Source organism: Cetorhinus maximus, chromosome 20, assembly GCF_964194155.1.
Source record: "Cetorhinus maximus chromosome 20, sCetMax3.hap1.1, whole genome shotgun sequence".
Taxonomy (NCBI): Eukaryota; Metazoa; Chordata; class Chondrichthyes; order Lamniformes; family Cetorhinidae; genus Cetorhinus; species Cetorhinus maximus.
In genome coordinates this window covers 22309477-22333499 of record NC_135898.1, presented here as the reverse complement: position 1 = coordinate 22333499, position 24023 = coordinate 22309477, and the positions used below count along the sequence as shown (strand labels likewise).

Sequence of the window (24023 nt, the reverse complement as noted above, 5' to 3'; positions counted from 1 at the left end):
TGTTCTCCTTCGAGCATAGAAGGTGAAAGGGAGATTGGATAGAAGTGTTCTAAATTAGGAAGGGGTACAGATTTCAGAGGATTAACGAAATAACCAGAGGGGAGGTGAGGAGAAAGTTTTGACACGGAGAGTTATTGTCCTTTGGAATGACAAAGGGCGGTAGAAGCAAATTCAATACGAACTTGCCAAAGGGAATTGGATAAATACTTGAAAAATTGCAAGGCTATGGGGGACAGTGGGGCTAATGGAGAGCTCCCTCAAAGAGCCAGCACAGGCACGATGAGCCAAATGACCTCATTCTGTGTTGTATCTTTCTATGAAAAGGAGCCCTTATATTTTACAGAAAATGAACTTGGATGCCTTGTTCGAATGGATGTTCATTCTATTATTTGAAGTAATCCCAGGCTGAAGCGCCACCCACCTTCTGGCAGGTCTGCAGGAACTCATCAATCGTCACCACTCCGTCCTGGTTCCTGTCCATCTTCTGGGGAAGGAAGCAACAATTAGTTTCCAGACTTGTAGTGTATTGAAAATTGCAATGTGCATTTTTCCACTTGAGACCAACACACACACATATACCAGCAGACGGAGTCTGCTAGGAAGAGATAATAAAGGATAAATGCTTTACAGACTCGTGCAGTTCTAAATCTACATGTCTCTGGCTAAATATAGAACTGTTCCTGTCCTGAGAATGTCATAAGACTTAGCATCCTCGTGCATATCTATTATCAGCTTTTGATCCAAGAACATTAGCATTCTCGTCTCGGAGTCACAACGTTGTGGGTTCAAATCCCACTCCAGGCCTTGAGCACAAAAGAAAATCAAGGCTGGCTCTCTAGTACAGTACTGAAGGAGTGCTGCACTGTCAGAGGTGCTGCCTTTTGGATGGGGCATTAAGCGAAGCCCCAGGTGCCCACTTGGGAGAGTGTAATAGATCCCGTGGCACTATTTCGGAGACAAGCAGGAGGAGTTAACCCCAGTGTCCTAGCCAATATGTATCCGCTATCAGCCTCACAAAAAACAGGTTATCTGGTCTTTATCACATTGCTGTTTCTGGGAGCTTGCTGTGTGCAAATCGACTACTGCATCACAACAGTAACGACACTACTAAAGTATTTAATTGGTTGTACCATGCTTTGAGGTTACCTGAAAGAATTTCTCGACGTGTTCGAAGGGAGTGTCTTGGTGTAGGATGGGGGATGTGTACCTGCCCATCATATCGTAGATCGACTGAATGATAGCCAACATTTCCTAAGGGTAGAACAGGAGAAACTGTAACATTGTCCCAGGCAATATGGCACTGCACAAACTGTCTTCTCAGTGAATCAGCCAGGAATACTCTATATACGGCCACTATTGTGTGCTTCATCTTACAGTGTGCATCCTGACCTGTCTAGGCAGTGTCATTTGTCAGGTTAGAAGATAATTCCCAGTTACAAAGTCATTACTGGACAACCCACAATCACACTTAGATGCTGATACTCCACTAAAACACCATTTTTGTATTCTGTGGCCTCTTCACAAGCACATACAAAATAGGGGCAGGAGTAGGCCATTTGGCCCCTCGAGCCTGCCCTACCATTCAATACAATCATGGTTGTGGCCTTATCTCCACTTTCCTGCCTGCCCCCTTGACTCTCCTGTTGATCAAAAATCTGTCTAACTCATCCTTGAATATATTCAATGACCCAGCCCCCAGTGCTCTCTGGGGAAGAGAATTCCACAGACTAACGTGCCTCAAAGAGAAGAAATTCCTCCTCATCTCCATCTTAAATGGGAGACCCCTTATTTTGAAACTGTGCCCCTAGTTCTAGTAGATGGGCCAAATGGCTTCCTTCTGTGCTGTAACTTTTCTATGGTTCTAGATTCCCCCAAGAGGGGAAACATCCTCTCAGCATCTACTCTGTCAAGCCCCCTCAGGATATCATATGTTTCAGTAAGATCACCTCTCATTCTTCTAAACTCCAATGAGTATAGGCCAAACCTGCTCAACCTTTCCTCATAAAACAAATCCCTTCATCCCAGGAATCAGCCGAGTGAACCTTCTCTGAAATGCTTCCAATGCGAGTATACCCCTCCTTAAGTAAGGTGACCAAAACTGTACATAGTACTCCAGGTGTAGTCTCACCAATGCCCGAGCTAAGTAATTCTAGTTTCTAGCAAACACTTTTAATGTATTGTGAATGGATGGTAAGGTATAACAATAATCGTACTGTACTAATTTCAGCTTTGGATGCATTACGGGGTGTTATACTGGGTGGTGAAGGATAGAACTGGAGCCAATCTTTACACTCTTCCATACGTTTATTTACAGAGATACACATTACATGCATGCATCTCCTCACCCTGCAGTAGTTTCAGTCTATGCCTATTTGTACGGGCTCAAATGAATCCCCACTTACTGCCCAACAACTGCATACAATTATTAAACGAGGTGGAAAGGGGGCAAGGGCATATGCTTTGCACCTGACTCTGGTTTTTGCTATGTTTTCAGTCATTCGGTGGGAGTGCCAAGCCCGATTTTTCCTCGTGCAACTGCGGCTCACTGGGAGGATCGTGCATCCTTTTCACATGCCTACTAAAACCTTCCATCTCTGTCTCAATCTGCCAAAGACCCCGTCCCGCTTGTCATAATAGTTCCAACTCCTTTGCTCCTACATGCTGTACACCTGGGTAGTAGCTTTTAGTGCAGTTAGACCATTTTTAGAGTCATTTCATGTTATTTTCACTGTATTAAGCTAACAAGGTCAAAATATCATTTTGTACTAACACTGAGATAAGAAACCATTTTGTATTCTCTGCTTTATAATCACTCATTTGTATTAATTAAGGGTTATTACATAATTAGGATCTAATCAGAAACAGATGATTGGCCCAACTGTATACCTTAATTAAGTTACAGTTGAAGAAATAGTAATTAATCACGTGGTTATGTTAAAGCTGGATTTAAAGCCTATTTTGACGTGTCTGCTTTGGATGAGTGCCAATCAGATATGTTGGACTAATCTCAGCAAAAGCCACGGCCATATGGGCAATCGGCAATTCTGCGAATTCAGGTAACAAAAGACGCTGAGAGAGCAAAAAGCAAAATACCGCGGACGCCGGAAATCTGAAATGGAAACAGGAAACACTGGAAAAACTCAGCAGGTCTGGCAGCAGCTGCGGAGAGAGAAACAGGGTTCACGGTTCGAGTCCGTGTGACTCTTCCTCAGAGCTCGGCAGAAGATGTAGTCAAACTTCAAATAAGACAGACCAACATTGAAAATAACCAATCATGAAATTACACAGGCATGGTCTGAGATGTACTATTGACAATTTAAGGGTTAAAAGTAAACGCTTTAAGTGAGATCTTTGCTAGCTATGTATGCAATGCTCCTGAGGCACAATATGAAAGAGCTGCAGTCAACTGTGGAGCAGTAGGATACCGACCCTACTCTTCAATGACCTGATAAGCCGTTCGAAGCTGCAAAGTCTATTTTGTATTGTTTCATGCACTTTTTATTTTCTAAAATAAACAATTTTCTACTTGAGAGTCCATTTTGCCTTATGGTTATGTCTTGTTCAAACCCAAACATTTAATTGATTTTATTGGGTTAATCTGAAGTCAGATAATTGCATAATTAAGGATGAAGATAATTTAAGATAATCTATATATGGATGTATGTAAAAAGCTACAGTGTACAAGATGTTACCTGGATATGTTTCAAGCAGAATCTATCGCTGACCAATAAATACACAAAGGGTATGAGTTCCATACCTCCTTGGTGATGTAACCATCCTTATTGATGTCGTATAAGTTGAACGCCCAGTTGAGTTTCTCATCGATGGACCCACGCAATAACACAGAGAGACCAATAACAAAGTCCTGAGGTGGAGGGAAGACCATGAGAGAAAGGGAAACGCTAAATCCCATAAAAAATGGCGCGTTAAGTCTCGCATTACGTCTCTACGGACCAAGAGTTCACCTTGGACACACGAGAGGGGGAGGCGATGTGGTATCGTCGCTGGACTAGCAATCCAGAGAGCCAGGGTAATACTCTGGGGATCAGATGGTGGAATCTGAATTCAATGAAAATCTGGAATTAAAAGTCTAATGGTGACCATGAAACTGTTGTTGTAAAACCCCAACTGGTTCACTAATGCCCTTTAGGGGAGGGAATCTGCTGTCCTTACCCGGTCTGGCCTACATGTGACTTCAGTCCCTGAGCGATGTGGTTGGCTCTTAAATGCCCTCTGAACAAGGGCAATTAGGGATGGGAAATAAGTGCCTAGCCAGCAACACCCCACATCCAATGAATAAAAAAGAGCCTTGACCCTCTCCCTTGGATACCTGGGGCTTAATGCGCTAACACAAAATCCAACTTGCAAGGGAGGTTTTGTGGCGCAGTGGGTAGCATCCCTGCCTCTGAGCCAGAAGCTCTGGGTTTGAGGTCTGCCCCCAGGACTTGATGGCCAAGAGAGTTGTGTTCATAATGTGGCCAAACAGGTTGCGTATCAGCATACAAATACACCAATGGGAGGCAGGGCGAGCAGGAGAAATTCCTGGTCACATGTGAATTAGAGAGAAAATTGGAGTCTCTACTATCACCATCCACAGCCCCAGACTACAACATGCGATGTTGCCGTAGCAACTCAGATTCCCTGCATGAACTGTAACAAGGCGCTACCATCTGTTTTTAACTGGGAGTTTTTAACTTAGTCACATTCCCCTGCCCTCACAATTGTGAGGGATGAAAGGTAAATATGCTAGATGCATGCTTTTGTAATGAGAGGCTCTGGTGGAGTGGATTTACAAGTAAATAGATTGGGTTCTAAAATTTGCATTAGTCGATAGGTAAGGACTTGACATTCCAGCTGCTAAATTTCAAAGGGATTTTAAAGGACTTTCACAACTTACAATGTTTCACTAGTAAACAAGGGACGGTTATTACATTTTATTTGACCCAAAAGTGGAGGCAATAGAAAAGCATGAAATGTTTTTATATTTTGAAAAAGTTGAGTTCAAAGAAGTGCTTAGGACAATGGAGTCTGAGGTGAATTGGAAAGAAAGATACTTAAGGGAGTTGTTTAGATGAGTTGTGTTGGCTTGTGGGGGAGATGTCCTAAGACCAGCTCTGTGCTGTGGAAAGTTATGAATTTGAAGCAGCCATCCAGTTTCAGGCCAGAAAAGCCTTTGTTTTCAGAATGCAGTCTTTTTCTGAACTTCCTTTGGATTTCTGTGGCAGAGTCGAAGAGAGTGAGAAGTCATGTGGCATGCTTTATTAAAGTAGCAGCAGTTTTTGCCTTGGGTAATATTACTGGATTTCTATGGCTAAAATTCTATAAGGGAGCTGTTGCCAAGTAGTTTTGTGGTGTGTTCTGACCAAATGGGTTTTTTTGGAGGGAATGTTTCGTAAGACTGTTTCAACTGTGTAATTTTCATCTCGTGTGTTTAAACTTTTTTTTCTTGTTAATAAATCTTTTAATTTTAAAATCCTAAAAGTGTTTTTGGGATTCTATGCTTCTGGGATCAGTAGTTATCCCCTTGTTTTCAAAAAACAAAAAAAAGTTATGATCAGTAAGACAAGTTTCCCTCTGGGACTTGGCTTGCTCAGCAAGTAACATCAGCTGCGGTCATAACGGAACCAGAAAAGAACTAATGTTCAGGGTTACAGAGAAAAGGTTGGGGGAGGGGGAGAGTTAGATTAGATAGTTCTTTCAAAGAGCCAGAACAGGAATGATGGGCTGAACGGCCTCATTCTGTGCTGTAAGATTCCAGGATTCTTCCCAAAAATAATTTGCGTCAATCTTTCTCGGATTGTGTCTCACCTCAAATCGGATTGCCCCGCTCCTATCCGTGTCGAACGCATTAAAGAGGAAGTGTGCGTACGTTGTAGCATCTATAACAGGGGCAGAAAAGGTTTACTTCAATTCAAGTGCGGAGCTTCAGTCTGTACTTGTAATAGTGAACCCAAAATGAGGGTTTGCAAATGCCGCACTAAAACACTTTCTTATCTGACTATTACACAGTCTGCATCTTTCTACAAATGTGACAAAGGATGGCATTAATGGCTAACAGCTTTTCTTTTGCAGTATAACTTCTGTCTGCACATTTCAACAGCCACATTTCTAATTCCTCTTTGGAAAGTGGGTGTCGCTGGCTGGGCCAGCATTTATTGCCCATCCCTAGTTGCCCTTGGGAAGGTGGTGATGAGCTGCCTTCTTGAACCGCTGCAGTCCATGAGATGTAGGTACATCCACAGTGCTGTTAGGGAGGGAATTCCAGGCTTTTGACCCAGCGAAGGAGGGGCAATGTATTTCCAAGTCTGGATGGTGAGTGGCTTAGAGGGGAGCTTCCAGGTGTTGGTGTTCCCACATGTCTGCTGCCCTTGTCCTTCTAGATGGTAGCAGTTGCGGGTTTGGAAAGTGCTGTCGAAAGAGTTGCTGCAGTGCATGTTGTAGATGGTACACACTGCTGCTACTGTGCGTCAGTGGTGGAGGGAGTGAATGTTGGAGGAAGTGGATGGGGTGTTAATAAAGTGGGTTGCTTTGAACTGGATGTTGTTGAGCTTCTTGAGTGTTGTGGGAGCTGCACTCATCCAGGCAAGTGGGGAGTTTCCATCACACTCCTGACTTGTGCCTTGTAGGTAGGTGGTGGACAGACTTTGGGGAGTCAGGAGATGAGTTACTTGCCACAGGATTCCCAGCCTCTGACCTGCAGTTGTAGCCACAGTATTTTTATGGCTAGTCCAGTTCAGTTTCTGGTCAATGGTAACACCCAGGATGTTGATAGTGGGGGATTCAGCGATGGTAATGCCATTGAATGTCAAGAGGCAATGGTTAGATTCTCTCTTGTTGGAGATGGTCATTGCCTGGCACCTGTGTGGCGTGAATGTTACTTGCCACTTGTCAGCCCAAGTCTGGATATTGTCCAGGTCTTGCTGCATTTGGGCATGGACTGCTTCAGTATCTGAGGAGTTGTGAATGGTGCTGAACATTGTGCAATCATCAGCGAACACCCCACTTTTGACCTTATGATGGAAGGAAGGTCATTGATGAAGCAGCTGAAGGTGGTTGGGCCTAGGACACTCGCCTGAGGAACTCCTGCAGTGATGTCTGGGAGCTGAGATGACTGACCTCCAACAACCACAACCATCTTCCTTTGTGCTAGGTATGACTCCAACCAGTGGAGAGTTTTCCCCTGATTCCCATTGACTCCAGTTTTGCTAGGGCTCCTTGATGCCACACTCGGTCAAGTGCTGCCTTGATGTCAAGTGCAGTCACTCTCACCTCACCTCTGGAGTTCAGCTCTTTTGTCCATGTTTGAACCAAGGCCGTAATGAGCTGAGTGGCCCTGGTGGAATCCAAACTGAGCATTGGAGAAACGTTTGGAAAATCCCAATGGATTAACAGATCCAGAATTCTGGGACAAGTTAAGTCCATTCAGACTGCGGAATTTGTCATTGGAGGGATGCTACTGTTTTAATCTAAATCTGGAACTTTCCTTTCTAATCCTCGATCAGGTGATTAGTCATGGCTTGTTCAATGCTTGTACAAGATTGTGGGGGTTACCATTGACCAGAAACCGAACTGAACCAGCCATATAAATACTGTAGCTACAAGAGCAGGTCAGAGGCTAGAAATTCTGCAGAGAGTAACTCACCTCCTGACTAACCAAAGCCTGTCCACCATCTACAAGGCACAAGTCAGGAGTGTGATGGAATACTCCTCACTTGGCTGGATGAGTGCAGCTCCCACAACGTTCAAGAAGCCTGAGACCATCCAGGACAAAGCAGTCCGCTTGATTGGCACCACATCCACAAACATTTACTCCCTCCACCATCAACGCACAGTAGCAGCAGTGTGTACCATCTACAAGATGCATGACAGGAATTCACCAAGGCTTCACAAGACGCAAGTTTGTGCATTCCACCTCAGAAACCGTGAAGCCAAACGCCAGCTTAAAGTAACCTGGTGTGGAGCAATACTGATGCATTGCGAGCACCCTATCTACTTAAGAGTCACCCTTGACAGATGCCTCACCTTCAAGAATCACATCGAAAAGACAAAGGCAAAAGTGAGCGCACGAAACAACATCCTGAATAAGCTCACTAACACAAAATGGGGAGCAAGCTCGAAAACATTGCGAACCAGCGCACTTGCTCTTTGCTTTTCCACTGCCGAATACGCCTGCCCTGCATGGGAAAGATCTACTCATGCTAAGAAGATGGATGCCATTCTGAATGCAAGCTACAGACTTATCACAGGTTGTTTAAAAGCAACAAACACCAACAGCCTATATATCCTGGCGGGTATCGCTCCCCCTGATATAAGAAGAACGGTAGCCAGCAAGAAAGAGCAACTCCGTCAAACATCAGATGAGAGGCACCCTCTACATGGTCATACACCTACACCCAGCCGCCTAAAGTCAAAGAAGAGCTTCATGAACAGTGTTGTTCCATTACAATCAACCCCATCTGAAGTCCGCATCGCCTTGTGGAAAGACTGGCTCGCCAGTCTCGAACAACCCCCAGCGATGGAAATTCTACCAGATGAAAGCCTTCCCCCAGGAGCTAATTGCAACTGGGCAACCTGGAAGTGCCTTAACAGACTTACGACTGGTGTAGGTCATTCAAAGGTGTCACTCAGCAAATGGGGATATACAACCAGCCCGACAACTTGTGAATGTGGAACTGAGCCACAGACTATGCAACATCTCCTGCAATGCCTATCGCTAGAGGAACCCTGCATTGTTGCAGATCTTATCGAATTCAACAACAAGGCGCAAAAATGTGTCCAGTTCTGGCTGGGCCATGTATAGACTGTCCGTGGACAAGATAAGAAGAGCAAGGCTCCTTCAGCAGCATCTTCCAAACCCATGACCACTATCATCTAGAAGGAAAAGGGCAGCAGACACATGGGAACACCACCACCTGGAATCTCCCTTCCAAGTCACTCAACATCCTGACTTGGAAATATATCACCATTCCTTCACTGTCGCTGGGTCAAAATCCTGGAGCTCCCTCCCTAACAGCACTGTGGGTGTACCTACACCACAGGGACTGCAGCGGTTCAAGAAGGCAGCTCACCACCACCTTCTCAAGGGGCAATTATGAATGGGCATTAAATGCTGGCCCAGCCAGCGAAGCCCACATCCCATGAATGAATAAAAAAAGAAAATTTCAATGTTAAACTGTACCAGCAACTTATCTGACTACACTTCGAAAAGTACTTTGCTGGCTATAAATGGGATTCCTGAGGTTATGAAAGATGTTACAGGAATATTAGGTTATGTGCTCCGGAGTGTGGTAAATCTCTTACCTCCCTGTGGGAAGAACTGGGAATAAATTGCTTTGAAAGTTTTCTCATCCACCATTCCACTGGGGCATTCCTGTGAATATAGAAGCCCTGGGTTATATTTCACTTTTTAGATCCGATTTCCACAGTCGCACCTTCGAAAGTTACAGAATGAAAGAGGACATAAAGTTCGAGATGAGGCAGGAAGCAGACTAGCAAACTCTCTGCCTGCAGTTAATCTCGTAATGCTTGGGGTCTTGACCCCCTTGTCCATCAAAAATCTGTCTAACTCAGCCTTGAGTATATTCAGTGACCCAGCCCCCACCACTCTCTAGGGGAGAGAATTATTCCAAACACTACGACCTTCTGAGAGAAGAAATTCCTCCTCACCTCCATCTTAAATGGGGGGGGGGGGCTTATTCTGAAACTGTGCCCCCTCATTCTAGGTTCCCCCACGAGGGGGAAACATCCTCTCAGCATCTCAAGGCCCCACCCCACCATCCCCTCAGAATCTTATATCTTGCAGAGGACACAGGCAGAGCTTAAGGATGGAAAACGCAGTTCAAGCTTACAGACAGCGAGCGCAGACAGATCTTACATACGTTTTTGAAGCCCCTGTAAAGTGACTGGATTTCGTTCTTAGAGAACTTAGTTCGGGCTTGCAGCTCATCGAGCCCCTCGGGCTGGTGTCGCACTGCTGACAGCTCCTCATCGGTCTCGCTGCTGTCTGTGGAGAGATCGGAGAATTGAATCCGGCATAATGTTTAACTGACGGGGGCTGTGCACACCGACCCAGGGCTCCACCGCCCGCTCTCTGCACGGGGAAGGCTCTGTTCATTCGTCAACCTCCAGTCCCTGGCATAAGCCATAAGATGTCAGTTCATTTGGTTCCGAGGGAGAGGGGTCAAGCGTCGGAGATGCTATACAGCCATAACCTTGAGAGGTTAGATCCTAAGATAGCTGTGAGCAGATTGTAATCCCAACCTCACATCAATGGGAAAGCAATAAAAATGGCTAAAATTAATCAGGAAAACTAGTGGGGGAGGGGGCTGCATTCACTTTTATTTTTAAAATATGAAATACATATTTGCACCCATTGTGCTTTTTGCAAGCAATCCAGTGTGTTACAGTTCACTCAGGGAGTCTGCAACAGGCACTTTTGTGCCCATTAAAGTCTGGATAGTGATGGTAGAGACTCCATCTTTCCATCATGGCTGACTAACCTTACTCTTCAGCAACCTGCTCACTTGTTTGAAGCTGTTAAGCATACTTTTCCCCTCAACCACTCTTACTGCCAGCCTTTGCATGCGCCAAGAAGGATTTACAGGTCAACATGCCACTTGCTTGGTCACATTACAAACACACCACCCTTGGCCACCAAGTTCTGGGACAGGAATTGAACCCAGAGCTCTTGGTTCCCAGGCAGGGACACTGCCCACTGCACCACAGGGCCTCACAAGCTCCTGTGTATGATACTGCACTTACTGGTTCTCAGTCCACCATCACCTGCAATCTTAAATTCTCATCCTCATATTTAAGTTCCTTCATGGCCTTGTCACTAAATGTCTTTGTAACCTACTCCATCCATTCGAATACTCCCTAAACTCCTCCAACTCTGGCCTCTTGTCCTGCTCCGGCCTCTATCACTCCATTGGCGGTCTCCAGCTGCCTGGACCCCTAAGCTCTGGAATTTCTTTGGTAAACCTCTTCCCCCTCTCTCTCCTCCTGAAAACCTGCCTCTTCGACCAAGCTTTTGGTCACCTGACCTAACACCACCACAAACAATTTTAAAAGGGACTTGGGCGGGAACTTGAGGATAAGGAATTTGCAGATTAGGGGTGAAAAGCGGGGGGGGTCAGGGGTGGGTGGCATGGGACTGAGCACGAGTGCTCTTTCGAAGAGCCAACACCGACCGAAAGGGCTGAATGGTCTCCTCTGTGCGTTTTTATGATTCTATATCACCAAACATCAATCCGATTGGAATGAATGAAATTTAAAATAAAAGAGGGCTTAGGTATATGCCGTAGAGAGTAGTTATGATTGAAAGAAACACACAGATAAATTTAAACCTAATTATGTTTGGATGAGACCACAAACTCTGTCACTGCGGGGGGCGGGGGGAATCAAACATAAGCTCAGAAAAGGGCTGGGGAACAGGTATCTTGACTGCCTGTTGAATGAATATTTTTCTGCTTCATGTGCCTCTAGATGAATTTATGCTTAAACACACAGGGTTTCAAACTGTGCCTTCTACCCGAGTCTTGGAACTTAATGAAACCGATCGCTTTGAGTGATTTACTCAGGCTGGCATTGTGCCATAAGGCAATCTCCCTTAATCTTAACAGCTAAGGGCCAGTCACAATGTTGGACAGTTCTGCCTGCAATACTTCTCAAGCTCTCTCACGATTCGAATAATTCAGGAATAAAATATTACACAGCACAATGGAGGATCTCCAAACAAAATTTTTAAAATTGCCTCCAAGCCTCCTTCCAATTCTCTATTGAAAGCTACGATTTAATCTTCTCTTACGTTCAGGGCATTATACATCACAACAACTCACTGTCTTACACAAAAATGTTTCCCCCACTCCCTTGACAAAAGGACATCAACTTGAATTTACTTTAAATTAATGTTATTTAATTGAGTTTAATTTAATGGCAACTCTGATAAAATTGCCAAGCAGGCCCCATTTCTGGCAAGTCCAGGCCTAGCATCTTCCCCAGGCCTCACGGCTCACCTCGTAAAATTCCTGGCCGTTTAACCCATTACATCTTCAGTGATCCAGGGAGCACCAACTTTGGAAGCTCTTTCTCACCCCTCCTCCCTCATTGGATTGTTGGATTCTACCCCTGAGCCATCTCCCCATTTGAAGGCTTTACATGCTTCGTTTATTCTTTCATGGGATGCACCAAGGCCAGCATTTATTGCCCATCCCTAATTGCCCCTTGAGAAGGTGGTGGTGAGCTGCCTTCTTGAACCGCTGCAGTCCCTGTGATGTAGGTACACCCACAGTGCTGTTAGGGAGGGAGTTCCAGGATTTTGACCCAGCAACAGTGAAGGAACGGTGATATATTTCCAAGTCAGGATGGTGAGTGGCTTGGAGGGGAACTTGCAGGTGGTGATGTTCCCTTCTATCTGCTGCCCTTGTCCTTCTAGGTGGTAGCGGTTGTGGGTTTGGAAGGTGCTGTCGAAGGAGCCTTGGTGAGTTGCTGCAGTACATCTTGTAGGTGATACACACTGCTGCCACTGTGCGTCAGTGGTGGAGGGAGCGAATATTTATTTTTATTCTTTCTTGGGGCATGGGTATCTCTGGCCAGGTCAGCAATTTTATTGCCCAACCCTAATTGCTCTTGAGGAGGTGGTGGTGAGCTACCTTTTTGAACTACTGCAGTCCATGTGGTGTAGGTACATCCACATTTAAGATGGTGGATGCGGTGCCAATCAAGCGGGCTGCTTTGTTCTGGATGGTGTCGAGCTTCTTGAGTGTTGTTGGAGCTGCACTCATCCAAGTAAGTGGTGAGTATTCCATCACAGCCCTAACTTGTGCCTTGTAGATGGTGGACAGGCTTTGGGGAGTCAGGAGTTGAGTTACTTGTCACAGGATTCCCAGTCTCTGACCTGCTCTTGTAGCCACAGTATTTAGATGGCTGGTCCAGTTCAGTTTCTGGTCAATGGTAACCCCCAGGATTTTGATAGTGGGGGATTTAGTGATGGTAATGCCATTGAACGTCAAGGAGAGATGGTTGGGTTTCCTCTTGTTGGAGATGGTCATTGCCTGGCACTTGTGTGGCACAAACGTTACCCTCATAACCTTTGTTGAAAAATATAGTGGCCTTGCAGGGAGCGCAACTAAGATTCACCAGAATGATACCACATGCCAAAAGGTAAAATATGAGGAGGTTTGTGGAAGAATAAAATACATCTACAGGTCAACTAAGGGTTAAACAGTTAGCACCATGGTGGAATACTAGTTCCCTCTCTCGTTAGCACAATGGTGGAATACTACAGCACAGTTCCCTCTTTTGTTCTAGCAGGCACACCTGCAGCTGCCAGCTAATTGAGCAGGAGGGGAGAAAGGGGAGTGTCATGGGCAGGCTTCCTGGAGTCCTTGAGACAGGATGTCTGCCCCCAGGATCAAGCAATGGTCATCTATTCTCTGTCTCACTTTTATTACTACGTGAGCTTCCCCCAATATCCTGTATAGTCATAAACTTAGAATAGACTAATTGTGTGACAATGATTCTCAATGTAATTGATCATTGAAAGTTAGACAGCCTTATCACCTTCAAGCTCTTTGATATGTACAACTTCTACTATAAATACGTGTGTGCTCTGGTGCTTCCTCAGAGTGTCAGCTAGCTACCTTGTATGCTACTGGGCTCTCCGTGATATCACGATTAATAAAGGCTTCCGAGACAAACCTCCTGGGTCTGAGTGTTCACCCCGATTTCCGCGACAAGGTTTTGTGTAAGTATGCATTGTAATTTGATGAATAGAGAAGTTTGAGGTTATTGAATTGTGTTGTTTAAAATGGTAAAAGAATTTGATAGGATAGGAACAGAAAAAAGTATTTCCTCTGGTAGGGGAAGAGCATAAAGGCCTCAAAATTTGAGCCAGGTCATTTAGGCCTGATATTAGGAAGTACATCGCCACATACAGGGTGGTGGAAACATGGGGTTTCTCCCTGAATGGTGTCCTTGGAGTCACGTAGGTTCCCCAGAACAAATCGGTCAGGGCCCAAGGGGGTTTTCCTGTGGCCTCTTTCAATAGCGCAGTGGGATCTTTAACAACTTATATTTACATAGCACCTTTAGTTAAATAAAACATCCCAAGGAACAGTATAAAACAGGTTTTGACCCTGAGCCGCATAAGGGGATATCAGATCAGTTGACCAAAAGCTTGGTCAAAGAGGTAGATTTTAAGGAGTGTCTTAAAGGAGGAAAGTGAGGTAGAGAGGGGGGAGAGGTGTAGGGAGGGAATTCCAGAGCTTGGGGCCCAGGCAGCTGAAGACATGGCCACCAATGGTGGAGAGGTTAAAATTGGGGGATGCTCAAGAGGCCGGAATTAGATTAGAGTGCAGAGATCTTGGAGGGTTGTGGGGGCTGGAGGAGATTACAGAGATAGGGAGGGGGCGAGGCCATGGAGGGATTTGAAAACAAGGTTTAGAATTTTAAAATCAAGGCATTGCTTGACCAGGAGCCAGTCTAGGTCAGCGAGCACAGTGGGCGATAGGGGAACGGGACTCGGTGCAAGTTATGACACGGGCAGCAGAGTTTTGGGTGGGCCCAAGTTCACGGAGGGTCAGAATGCGGGAGACCATCCAGGAGTGTGTCGGGATAGTCGAGTTTAGAGGTAAGGAGAACATTGGCTGGGATTTGGGGACCCGCTGTGAGTGAGTCGCCGGCCTAACCCAGGAGCCCATTGACTTGCAGCGGGACTGAAGGATCCCAGCGGCAGGTGGGTGTGGAAAATCCCACCTCTTGATTTTGAACATCTAATGAATCCAGTGGAAGACTTGATTGAAATGTAAGATAAATGTTCAACGCAACACTTGAGCGTTGAGCTCGGTTTTTACATTCAGGGGAGGCGCTGCATAACAGTTACTTGTAGGAACTCCTGTAAAGCTGACGTACCCAATGGTATTAGCTCCACAACTGAGCTGCTGAGGTGATTTGAGAATTCTCGCTCATCGAATTTTGAGAGTTTCTTCTCCTTCAATTCCTGTCTGCTCAAATGACGCTGCCAACTCGGGCTTTCTATTTTTATTCCCCATTTTACTCGAAATAGATGGGAGAGAGGAACCTCATCTGCTGTCTCAGCAAGGACTGTGCTGTAAATAGCCCAGGAACACGATCCCTCTGATACTACGTGTGCTGACTGAATCGGACGCGCAGGGTTTGCTTTTGAGACGCTCCGGCTCCGACAGGAACCGCACAACGCGCCTGGCATCGGCGCGAGAGCCCTCACCGCGTGACTGGCACAGCTTGGGCGAGAGGCAGCCTGGGTAGGGAAGTGGGGGGCAGTCCCTGTGTCTGTGTGAGAGAGGCAGAGAGTGAGAAAATATGTCTCCATATATCTCTGTCCCTTGTTGCTGCTCGTGTGCTCTTTCTGTGCACCAGCACGATGCCCACTTGCCTTCCAAACTGCAGGGGCAACACAATTTGTGGTTTGGGCATTTTGGGACCAATGGACGTGTGTGGAATACTAACCCAGTGAGCGTACCACTATGCCATTACCTCCCACTAGCCTCTTCAACACTACGAGATTCTCACAGAGAGAGAGACAGAGAGAGAGACACACACAACCCTGGGGAAATTGAGTGACCGAATGCCAAACACACTCATTCAATTTGAACCATCAATATTTTCAATGTTGAAACTTGACCAGAAACTGAACGGGACCAGCCAGGGAGCTACAAGGGCAGGTCAGAGGCTGGGAATTCTGCGGCGAGTAACTCACCTCTTGACTCCCCAAAGCCTGTCCACCATCTACAAGGCACAAGTCAGGGGTGTGTTGGAATACTCCCCACTTGCCTGGATAACTGCAGCTCCCACAACACTCAAGAAGCTCGACACCATCTAGGACAAAGCAGCCCGCTTGATTGGCACCCCATCCACCACCTTAAACATTCACTCCCTCCACCACTGACGCACAGTAGCAGCAGTGTGTACCATCTTCAAGATGCACTGCAGAAACTCACCAAGGCTTCTTTGAAAGCACCTTCCAAACCCACAATCTCTACCATCTAGAAGGACAAGGGCAGCAGATAGATGGGAACACCATCACCTGGAAGTTTCCATCCTAGTCACTCAACATCCTGACTTGGAAATATATCGCCGTTCCTTCACTGTCGCTGGGTCAAAATCCTGGAACTCTCTCCCTAACAGCACTGTGGGTGTACCTACACCACATGGGCTGCAGCGGTTCAAGAAGGCAGCTCACCATCACCTTCTCAAGGGGCAATTAGGGATGGGCAATAAATGCTGGCCCAGCCTGCGACGCCCACATCCCATGAATAAATTTTTTAAAAACTGGTTTGACCATTTAAACAAATGGATTTCACACCATCTAAATTTCTAAAGCATTCCCTTGTTGTCACAAACTTGGGAATTTTGCTGTACCTTCATGCTAGTGAAGTCGTATCTGCAGAGAATATATACATTTCTATTCCTAACTGCCAGGTGGCAACGTTTCTGTTAAGTCCTTTCCAACTCGAGGACTTGGCATCCATGACAATCCTGCTTCCCACTGTTATGCTGACTTTCCACTCAATGACCCTCGAGCACATCACAGCCATGTCCAGAGTGCAAGGATCCTCTGAGATGAAATTCCGAATGAGGGGGTACATCTCTCCCTGGGGGGAACACAGCAAAGGCCCTCTGGACGGCCCTGGGTTGAGGTGATAGTCCTGTGAGCTGGGATTGCATAGACTAGGCCTGTACTCCCTGCAGTTCAGAAGAATGCAATGCAATCTCATTGAGACATAAATTCTTAAGGGGCTTGGCAGAGTCGATGCAGGAAGCATGTTTCCCCGGGCTGGGGAGTCAAGAGCACAAGGCCACAGTCTCAGAATAAGAGGTCGGCCATTTTGGACTGAGATGAGGAGAAATGTCTTCACTCAGAGGGCGGTCAATCTTTGGTATCCCCTGCTTAAAGGGGCTGTGGATGCTCATTCAAGACGGAGATCGATGGTTCTTTGGACTTTAAGGGAATTAAGGCATAAAGCGGGAAGGCGGAGCTGAGCTAGAAGATCAGCCATGTTCGTATTAAATGGCGGAGCAGGCTCAAGAGGCCTAGCGGCTTGCTATTTCTGAAGTGAGGTTAGAAAACTTAAAGTTTTGTTCCCCCTACATGGGTTAAGGCAGAACGGTTCAGAGTGATGCAAATTTTGAAGATAATAAATAGTGAAAGCCTTTTGGTGAATTGGCCAGGAAAGATTATCGATGCAGTTGGGGGAGGGGTGGGTGGTTAGTGATATTTCATTTTCACAGAAAGGGTCGTGAGGCAGTGAAATGCTTTCCCACAAGCGGCTGTTAAAGAGAAGGCAACACCAATCGCCTCACAGTAAATTAAATTCATATTTGGTTAAAAAAAAAAGGAAGGAGAGACAAGTTAGGAAGGTGGAGTTGGGACGAGATAGTTTCAGTTGAAGGATTGGGGCCAGCACAAGGATCTGGGGCTGAATGGCCATCATCACTGTAATGATTTATTTTCGTTTAGCCAATCTCTGCAAATATTGTGACTAGGCCCATTTCACCTCCTGGGGCCTAACTCGACTCTGCAAAGCATAGGCTGCAACACACTGCTCGAGGCCCAGATGCCTTTGCCTGGTTAACGTAAACTCATCCAAAATTCATCTGGCCTCCTCCGATCTTGTGCCGAGTACTATTCACCCAATAACCCTGTGCTTGCTGACCTACGCTGGCTCCTGGTCCGGCCACGCCTCGATTTTAAAATGCTCATCCTCGTTCTCAAATCCCTCGATGGTCTCGCTCCTCTCCCTATCTCTGTAATCTCCCCCAACCCCACGAGCCTCCGAGATCTCTGCGCTCCTCAAATTCCGGCCCCTTGAGCATCACCATTGGTGGCCGTGCCTTCAGCTGCCTGGGCCCCAAGCTCTGGAATTGTTATACTGCAGGGCACTTCCACTGGGGGGGATGTAAGGAAGAAATCATTCATGCAGAAAGTGATAATAATCTGAAACACCTTGCCTACGTCCCATCACTGTTGTCAGAAACGCTGCAGCCAATTTGTGCACAGCAAGCTCCCGCAAACAGCAATGTGGTGATGAACAGATAATCTGTTTCTGTGATGTTGATTCAGGGATAAATGTTGGCCAGGACATCAGAGAGAATTCCTCACAACAGTGCCATGGGATCTTTGAAATCCACCTGAAAGAATCTTGGTTTATGTATTCATCCAAGAGATGCCAGCCCTGTACTATACCCGGCAGAGAGTGAGTGCCAGGGAAACTTTATCCTGCAGAGGGTCAGTGACAGACAAACTGTACCCTACAGAGAGTCAGTGCCAGGGAAACTGTACCCTGCAGAGAGTCAGTGTCAAGGAAACTGTACCCTACAGAGAGTCAGTGTCAAGGAAACTGTACCCTACAAAGAGTCACTACCAGGGAAACTGAACCCTACAGAGGGCCAGTGGCAAAGAAAATGTATCCGACAGAGAGTCAGTGTCAGGTAAACTGTATCCAACAGAGAGTCAGCGCCAGGGAAACTGTACCCTACGGCGAGTCAGTGCCAAGGGAACTGTATCCTCCAGAGAGTCAGCGCCCAGGGAAGCTGTACCGGACAATATCAATGCCGGGGAAACTGCACCCTACAGAGAGTCAGTGCCTGTGAAACAGTACCCTACAGAGTGTGAATGCCAGGGAAAATCTACCCTATTGGGGGTCAGTGCCAGGGAATCTGTACCTAACAGTGCCAATGCCGGGTAACTTTACCCGACAGACAGTCAGTGCCAGGGAAACTATACCCTAGGGAGAGTCAGTGCCCCAGGGAAACTGTATCCAACAGAGAGTCAGCGCCAAGGACACTGTACCCTATTGAGGGTCAGAGCCAGGAAATCTGGACCCCACAATGGCAATGCCGAGGAAACTGTACCCAACAGTGCCAATGCCGGGTTAACTATATCCAACAGGCAGTCAGTGCCAGGGAAACTGTACCCTAGAGAGAGTCAGTGCCAAGGAAACTGTACCCTACAGAGAGTCAGTGCGCCAGGAAAACTGCACCAACAGAGAGTCAGCACCAAGGACACTGTACCCTATTGAGGGTCATTGCCAGGGAATCTGTACCCTACAGTGTCAATGCTGAGTAAACTGTACCCCACCAAGAGTCAGTGCCAGGGAAACTGTGCCGTACAGAGAGTCAGTGCCAGGGAAACTGTACCCTACAGAGAGTCAGTGCCAGGGAAACTGTACCCTACAGAGAGTCAGTGCCAAGGAAACTGTACCCTACAGAGAGTCAGTGCCATGGAAAATCTATCCTATTGAGGGTCAGTGCCAGGGAAACTGTACCCTGCGGACAGTCAGTGCCAGGGACACTGTACCCTAATGAGAGTCAGTGCCAGGGAATCGTACCCTACAGAGTCAGTGCCAGGGAAACTGCACCCTACAGTGAGGCAGTGCCACGGAAACAGGACCCTCAGAGAGTCAGTACGAGGCAAACTGTACCCTACAGAGAGTCAGTGCCTGTGAAACAGTACCCTACAGAGTGTGAATGCCAGGGAAAATCTACCCTATTGGGGGTCAGTGCCAGGGAATCTGTACCTAACAGTGCCAATGCCGGGTAACTTTACCCGACAGACAGTCAGTGCCAGGGAAACTATACCCTAGGGAGAGTCAGTGCCAAGGAAACTGTATCCTACAGAGAGTCAGTGCCCCAGGGAAACTGTATCCAACAGAGAGTCAGCACCAAGGACACTGTACCCTATTGAGGGTCAGAGCCAGGAAATCTGGACCCCACAATGGCAATGCCGAGGAAACTGTACCCAACAGTGCCAATGCCGGGTTAACTATATCCAACAGGCAGTCAGTGCCAGGGAAACTGTACCCTAGAGAGAGTCAGTGCCAAGGAAACTGTACCCTACAGAGAGTCAGTGCGCCAGGAAAACTGCACCAACAGAGAGTCAGCACCAAGGACACTGTACCCTATTGAGGGTCATTGCCAGGGAATCTGTACCCTACAGTGTCAATGCTGAGTAAACTGTACCCCACCAAGAGTCAGTGCCAGGGAAACTGTGCCATACAGAGAGTCAGTGCCAGGGAAACTGTACCCTACAGAGAGTCAGTGCCAGGGAAACTGTACCCTACAGAGAGTCAGTGCCAAGGAAACTGTACCCTACAGAGAGTCAGTGCCATGGAAAATCTATCCTATTGAGGGTCAGTGCCAGGGAAACTGTACCCTGCGGACAGTCAGTGCCAGGGACACTGTACCCTAATGAGAGTCAGTGCCAGGGAAACTGCACCCTACAGTGAGGCAGTGCCACGGAAACAGGACCCTCAGAGAGTCAATACGAGGCAAACTGTACCCTACAGAGAGTCAGTGCCTGTGAAACTGTACCCTACAGAGAGTGAGTGCCAGGGAAAATCTACCCTATTGAGGGTCAATGCCAGGGAATCTGTACCCGACAGTGCCAATGCTGGAGCAACTGTACCGGACAGACAGTCAGTGCCAGGGAAACTGTACCCTAGAGAGAGTCAGTGCCAAGGAAACTGTATTCTACAGAGAGTCAGTGCCCCAGGGAAACTGTATCCAACAGAGAGTCAGCACCAAGGACACTGTACCCTATTGAGGGTCAAAGCCAGGGAATCTGGATCTTACAGTGTCAATGCCGAGGAAACTGTACCCCACCGAGAGTCAGTGCCAGGGAAACTGTACCCTAGAGAGAGTCAGTGCCAAGGAAATTGTACCCTACAGAGAGTCAGTGCCAGGGAAACTGTACCCTACAGAGAGTCAGTGCCTGTAAAACTGTACCCTACAGAGGGTCAGTGTCATGGAAAATCTACCCTATTGAGGGTCAGTGCCAGGGAATCGGACCCTACAGTGTCAATGCTGTGGGAACTGTACCCCACAGAAAGTCAGCACCAAGGACACTGTACCCTATTGAGGGTCAGTGCCAGGGAATCATCCCCCACAGTGTCAATGCCAGGGGAACTGTACCCCACAAAGAGTCAGCACCAAGGACACTGTACCTTATTGAGGGTCAGTGCCAGGGAATCTGTACCCTACAGTGTTAATGCCGGGGAAACTGTACCCCACAGAGAGTCTGTGCCAGGGAAACTGTACCCTACAGTGTCAATGTCGAGGAAACTGTACCCCACAGAGAGTCAGTGCCAGGGAAACTGTACCCTACGGAGAGTCAATGCCAGGGACACTATACCCTCCAGAGAGCCAGTGCCAGAAAACTGTATGATACAGAGGGTCACTGCCAGTGAAACTGTACCCTATAGAGAGTTATTGCCAGGGAAACTGTACCCTACTGAGTCAGTGACAGGGACACTGTACCCTAAATATAGTCAGTGCCAGGGGTACTGTACTCTACTGAGGGTCAGTTCCGGGGGATCTGTACCCTACAGTGTCAGTGCCAGGGAAACTTTACCCTACAAAGAGTCACTACCAGGGAAACTGTACCCTACAGAGAGCCAGTACCAGGGAAACTGTACCCCACAGAGAGTGAGTGACAGGGAAACTGTGCCCTACAAAGAGTCACTGCCAGGGACACTGTACCCTATGGAGAGTCAGTGCCAGAGCAACTGTGTGCTACAGAGGGTCAGTGCCAGGGAAACTGTGCCCTACAGAGAGACAGCGACAGGGAATCTGTGTCCTACAGACAGTCAGTGCCAGAGAAACTGTACCCTATTGAGGTACAGTGCCAGGGAAGCTGTACCGGACAGTGTCAATGCTGGGGAAACTGCACTCTAAAGAGTGTCAGTGCCCGGGAAACCCTACTCTACAGAGAATCATTGCCAGGGAAACTGTACCCCACAGAGTGGCAGTGCCAAAGAAACTGTACCCTGCAGACAGGCATTGCCAGGGAAACTGTACACAACAGAGGGACAGTGCCAGGGAAACTGCACCCTACAGAGAGTCAGTGCCAGGGACACTGTACCCTACAGAGTCAGTGCCAGGGACACTGTATCTTACAGGGAATCAGTGCCAAGGACTCTGTACCCTATTGAGGGTCAGTGCCAGGGAAGCTGCAGCTGACAGTGCCAATGCCGGGGAAACTGTTACTGACAGAGTCAGTGCCAAGTGGCCATACGATAATACGAATTACGAGCAGGAGCAGGCCATTCGGTCCCTTGAGTCTGCTCCACCATTCAATCATATCCTGGCTGATTTGATTGTGGCCCCATCTCCACATTCTGCCTGCCTCCCACCCCAACCCCGGTAACCTTTGACTCTCCTGTCGGTCAAGAATCTACCTACTCCAGCCTTAAAAATATTCAGCCTCCGCTGCTCTCTCGGAGAGAGAATTCCACAGGCTAACGACCCTCTGAGAGAAAAATATTCTCCTCATCTCCGTCTTAAATGGGAGGCCTCCCTATTCTGAAACTGAGTCCCCTTGTTCCAGTTTCCCCATGAGGGGGAAACATCCTCTCAGCATCCACCCTGTCAAGCTCCCTCAGGATCTTCTATGTTTCAATAAGATCGCCTCTCAATCTTCTAAACTCCAGTGGATACAGTTGCAGCCTGTCCAGCCTTTCCTCATAAGATAATGTCCCCCATCCCAGGAATCAGTCAAGTGAACCTTCTCTGAACTTCCTCTCATGCAATTTTATCCTTTGTTAAGTAAGGAGACTAAAACTGTGCACAGTGCTCTCGATGTGGTCTCACCAACAACCTGTACAACTGTGGCAAAACATCGCTACTTTTATAATCCATTCCCCTTGCAATCAGCGACACCATTCCACTTGCCTTCTGAATCACTTGTTGTGCCTGCATGCTAACTTTTTGTGATTCATGTACTAGAACACCCAGATCCCTCTGCACCACAGAGCTCTGCAGTCTCTCTCCATTTAAACAATATACTGCTTTTCTATTCTGCCTGCCAATGGGGGCAAGCTCACATTTTCCCACACTTCCTACATTTTTGCTCACTCACTTAACGTATCTATATCCCTTTGCAGACCCCTTATGTCCTCTTCACAACTTATTTTCCTACCAATCTTTGTGCCATCAGCAAATTTGGCAACCATACCTTTGGCCCCTTCATCCAAGTCATTGATATATATTGTAAAGAGTTGAGGTCCCAGCACTGATCCCTGTGGCACACCACTCGTTACACCTTGCCAACCCAAAAATTACCCATTTATTCCTACTCTCTGTTTCCTGTTAGCTAACCAATCCTCTATCCATGCTAATATGTTACCCTCTACACCATGAGCTCTTATGTTGTGTAATAATATTTGATATGGCACCTTGTCAAATGCCTTCTGGAAATCTAAGTGCAGCACATCCACAGGTTCCCCCCTTTTCAAACTGTATCCTACTGAGAGTCAGTGCCTGTGGAACTCGACTGTAAAATGCCGCTGGGAGGGATTTCCCCTTTAAATTCTAAGCTATTGTGCTGTCCCTTTAAGAGGTATTGTGCTGCCGAACTCTCTGGCTTCTGTTCCAAAGTGCCGAAGTGGGTTTGGGAGGAGTTGCCGCTGATTCAGATCTACACGCTCACCGTTTCGATCTGAACGCCCGCTCTCCTCCGCACTGGAGTTGCAGGGAGGGGGTTCAGGAAAGGCCAGGGTAATGTTGCACACAGGGCCAGGTCGAGCCTCAGCTGTCCGCCCATGAAACAGTCAGGCTGCTCGGGGTCAAGGTGGGATGGGGGGGGTGCTGGAGGAGGAAAGAACAGCGTGCACAAAAGGACTTTGTTCCTGAGATCGTTAGTGACAATGCCCTGGGAACTCAAATCTGCAGTACAACCTGTATCTCATAGAGGCAATAAGGCTCAGAGGGTGGCCATTCAGCCCATCCAGTCTATGCCAGCTCTCTGTAGGTCAATCCAGTTAATCCCATTCCCCTGTTCAATTCCCGTAACTCTGCAAGTTTATTTCCCTCAAACATCCATATAATTTCCTTTTGAAATCATTCATCGTCTCCACTTCCACCCCTCTCATGGGCAGCGAGTTCCAGCTCATTCCCACTCGCTGCGTAAAAAAGTTCCTCCTCACACCCCCACCCCCACCCCCGCTGAATTTCTCCCAGAAAGTCTGCGCAGGGTTGTGAATGTGAAA

At 47.2% G+C, this 24023-nt stretch overlaps 1 protein-coding gene across 5 annotated transcripts in view; it reads right to left on the bottom strand.

Moving 5' to 3' along the window:
- Nucleotides 1-24023, bottom strand: part of LOC144694646 (calsenilin-like) — a 60230-nt gene that overhangs the window by 3933 nt on the left and 32274 nt on the right. For 3 of the 5 annotated variants that reach the window (XM_078565236.1, XM_078565234.1, XM_078565237.1), the window contains 6 exons: nucleotides 9879-10003; nucleotides 9301-9370; nucleotides 5809-5879; nucleotides 3758-3865; nucleotides 1147-1251; nucleotides 422-484 (listed from right to left, as the gene is read on the bottom strand). In XM_078565236.1, the coding sequence (XP_078421362.1) occupies nucleotides 422-484; nucleotides 1147-1251; nucleotides 3758-3865; nucleotides 5809-5879; nucleotides 9301-9370; nucleotides 9879-10003 (542 nt within the window). The remainder of the gene's footprint in view (nucleotides 1-421; nucleotides 485-1146; nucleotides 1252-3757; nucleotides 3866-5808; nucleotides 5880-9300; nucleotides 9371-9878; nucleotides 10004-24023) is intronic. The other 2 variants (XM_078565235.1, XM_078565238.1) reach the window with 2 other exon arrangements.